Consider the following 3,978-nt stretch of genomic DNA (forward strand, 5'->3'; position numbering starts at 1 on the left):
ACGGGGCCCCCGCCCCCAGCATCCAACCAGCCGCCTCCGCCAGATCGGGGGAGGATCTGAGGGCCCAGCTCACCAACCACCGTAGTAGCGGTGCGCCACCAGCTCCCCACGCCGCCCCCGCTCCAGCTCGCGCACTCATCCAGGAAGGGGTGGCGGTCTTCGAGCAAGCTTCCACCGCGCTGGCGCGCGTCGCGGCGGGCCTCCGAGCAGAGGAACAAGCCGCCCTGGGCGCCGCCGGGGGGGCGCCAGCGTCGCCTCCGCCTCCTCCTACCCGGGGGCGCAGCGGCCCGAGCACCCGACCGCCCAGGCACCTGTCACCCAGGGGGAGGTCAACTCGCCTCGACCATCGGAGAGGCGGGGAGGGGGAGATTCCCGCCGAGACCGTCAGCGTGACGACGATGGAAGGGCGCCGACCCAAACCAGGCCCGCCCTGGAGAGATTGGGCGATCGCGTGACAGCCCAAGATAGGTTGGGTCCGAGGCCGGCCAATGGGCCACCGGCGGCGGAGTCATGCTCCCACCGGTCGCCACGACAGGGATCAGTCACTCGGAGGTCGCCGAGCCATGGGCCCCGCGCCCCGCCGCGACACGAGGCAGCCTCGCGCGGGTCAGCAGGTCGGGTCCCCCGACTCCACCCGCGACGCGAGCAGGCCTCCCGGGTCGAACGATCGGGGGAAACGAAAGGTAGAGCTCCGAGCTCCCATCGGGTGGAGGTCGAGAAGCTGCAGAGGAGGATGGACGAGCTCCAACGGAAGATTGATGAAAGGGACGGGTCTCCGGAGCCCCAGGACGTGTTGGCCTCCCCATTCGCGGACACCATCATGGCAGAGCCCCTACCTCGAGACTTTCGCTTTCCCACCATTAAAGCATACTCGGGGACCACGGACCCGCGGGCACACCTGACCAGGTACAGAGCCGCCATGATGATCACCGAGGCAACAGACGCCATCCTATGCAGGGGGTTCTTCGCCACCCTGGACGGGCAGGCACACGATTGGTTCGGGTCCCTCCCGGCGGGGTCCATCTCCACCTTCGCGGACCTCACCCGGCAGTTCCTATCCCATTTCGCCACCAGCATACAGCGGAAGAAGCAAATTGCCGACTTGTGTGATTTGAAGCAGGGGAGCTCGGAATCACTCGCTGAGTACCTCAGCAAGTGGAAGAAAGAGGCCATGGGGGTCGCCGACTTTGATGGGAAGTCGGCCATAGTGATTTTCCGGAACAACCTGAGGTCGGGCGCCTTTCACCAAGACCTCATCAGGTACCCCCCCAGGACCTATAACGACCTGATGGACAAGGCAGCAAGGTACGCGGATGCCGAGGCTGCCGAGAAGAGGAAGAAGGAGCAGGAGGAAGGACGTGGTCGAAAAGACAAGGCACCCCAGGAGGAGCGCAAGGCCCCGCGGCCGCACCGACGTGAGTACGCTGAGGGGCCCAGACTGAACCCCACACGCTATCTCACCCCGCTGACACAACCAGTGGGTACCATCTTGACGCACGCGGAGGACCAGGGAATCGTGGTGTTCCCGAAGGAGGAGTGCATGAAGATATCGGCGAGGGGGGACCCCAACAATTACTGCAGGTTCTACAGGCAGAAGGGGCACGATACAGACGAATGCATCCTCTTAAAGCGACAAATCGAGGAACTCATCCAAATGGGTTACCTCGGCCAATTCATTAAGAGGCCCGGCCAGGCGCAAGGGCAGGCGCAGGGCCAGAAGCCAGGCAACGTATGGAGGAAGGGGGGCGGCCAGGCGCCATCCACCTCGGCTCCCCGCAAGAGGGACCACCACGACCACAGCTCCGAGGAGGAGGAGAAGACGACGGAGGACTCCCAGCCCCCGAAGAAGCGGGCCATCTACGTTATCTTTGGGGGGCCCGAGGGAGGGGACTCGCCAGCCGAGCGAAAGAGGTGGGCGAGAAGCTTGTACGTGGGGGAGGTCACACGTACCCCCCACGAGAAGAGACCAAAGAGGGAGCCCATCATGTTCACCGACGCCGACCTGCCAGATGGGCCCCTCCCCCACCGGGACGCCTTGGTGGTCAAGCTGGACATCAACAACGTGGTGGTGCACCGGGTGCTCGTGGACACGGGTAGCTCGGTCAACGTCATGTACTACGACACATTCACCCTGCTGGGACTCTCAAGAGGGGAGCTGGAGCAGGTACGAACCCCCCTATCCGGGTTCACGGGGGACTCAATCGAGACAGAGGGGTCGATCACTTTGAAGGCGGAGATAGGCACCCCACCTCACACCAGGAGGTGGGAGGTCGAGTTCGTAGTCGTCAAAATCAACTGCGCCCACAACATCATTCTCGGCCGACCCGCCCTAGAGGACCTCAGGTGCGTGATTTCCATGGAGCACCTGTGCCTCAAATTCTCGACATCGACCGGGGTCGGGGTCGCCCGAGGGGACCAAAAGGTGAGCCGCAGTTGCTACTTGAAGGCGTGCCGCCAAATTTGTCAAAAGGACCGCCAGGTCCACACCATGACGGCCATGTAAGAGGAGGATCTTGGCATTGCTATCCTAGGAGGAGGACCATTCCCCTCCCCCAATAATGTCTTGGTGAACAACAATAAGCGGAATAAAGTTTCATGTCACGAAACACGTTGTGAGTAGGACCCTTGTTACGACGTTGGTTCTCAAAAAAAAAAAAAAATAAAAAAATAAAATAAAATAAAATAAAAATCATGAAACAAAGCGGGAACGGGTGCTCACTCATGACTTCCCCCCCGCGGACCCTAAGGGGGCACGAGGTCCGACCTCGCGTACCAACCCCGACGGAGGACGCACCCTAAGGGGGCACGAGGGCCGACCTCGCGTACCAACCCCGACGGAAGAGCCCAGTGGCACAGTCCGAAAGGACTTGGCCCGAGCGGCTAACGCGCACCCTAAGGGGGCACGAGGTCTAACCTCGCGTACCAACCCCGACGGAGGAGCCGGGGGCTTGGTCCGACAGGACTGGGCCCAAGCGGTTAGGCGCACCCTAAGGGGGCACGAGGTCCAACCTCGTGTACCAACCCCGACGGAAGAGCCCGGTGGCGTAGTCCGGAAGGACTTAGCTCGAGCGGCTAAAGTACCCTAAGGGGGCACGAGGCCGGACCTCGCGTACCAACCCCGACGGAGGAGCCCGAGTGCCTAGGATTGAACGAGCAAGGACGGAGCGGCTATCGCACCCTAAGGGGGCACGAGGCCGGACCTCGCGTACCAACCCCGACGGAGGAGCCCGAGTGCTTAGGCTCGAAAAAAAAAAGAAAAAAAAAAAACAGGGGCGGTTTGGAGGACCTCGGCCGAGGTCGGCCCGACCTCGGCATGGCAGGTCGGCACGCGAGGTCGGCCGACCCCGGGGTCGGCACGGCCTCGGCGGGCGAGGTCGGTGCGACCTCGGCGCCGGAGGATGGCGCGACCCCGGCAAAGGGGGACGACCGTCGCCGAGGCCGACCCCGGCGTGGCTTGAGCCCGGGAGGTCGGCCGGGGGGCCACGAAGGCGCGGCCTGCAGGCCACCCCCGTGGTAGCGTCATGGCGACGCCACCGCGCCGGCGCCGTGACGGAGTGACATGGCAGAGATGCGGCGGTCCGTATGCATCCTAGCAGATGAAGGAGTCATGTTCCGGATGGAGTTCTCGTCATTATCACAAGAAGTGCACTTTGACGTCACCTATAAGGCTGGGACGCGGACATCTCGGGGTCGACATTTTGGGGGGTCGGCCGGAGCATCTACTCTCCTTCACTGACGATTACTCGCAGCTCGGAGAGTGGGGGACTGATGACGGATATATTGGGAATCGACCCGAGGGCGCGAAGCAAGAACGGGTCCCGGGGCGGCGCCACGTACCCGCCCCGCCCGGGGCCTCGCCACGTGGCCCCCGCACGGGCCACGTTGGAGGCCGGGCCTGCTTCTCCAGGAGGCCGGGCCGGCCTCTCCAGGAGGCTTGGCCTGCCTCTCCAGGAGGCCGGGCCTGCCTCTCCAGGAGGC

The 3,978-nt window shown here is 63.8% G+C and overlaps 1 protein-coding gene across 1 annotated transcript; it reads left to right on the forward strand.

Annotated features, from left to right (window-relative positions):
• The first annotated feature begins 733 nt into the window (after positions 1-733).
• Positions 734-2,503, forward strand: LOC109157271. Its single transcript, XM_019305172.1, has one exon. It carries the CDS (start codon positions 734-736, stop codon positions 2,501-2,503), a length of 1,770 nt encoding a protein of 589 aa, XP_019160717.1.
• Positions 2,504-3,978: the final 1,475 nt, after the last annotated feature.

Source organism: Ipomoea nil, unplaced genomic scaffold, assembly GCF_001879475.1.
Source record: "Ipomoea nil cultivar Tokyo-kokei standard unplaced genomic scaffold, Asagao_1.1 scaffold2779, whole genome shotgun sequence".
NCBI lineage: Eukaryota > Viridiplantae > Streptophyta > Magnoliopsida > Solanales > Convolvulaceae > Ipomoea > Ipomoea nil.

Coding starts and splice junctions, on each gene's coding strand:
- LOC109157271 (XM_019305172.1), top strand. CDS start 734: ATGGACGAGCTCCAACGGAAGATTGATGAAAGGGACGGGTCTCCGGAG.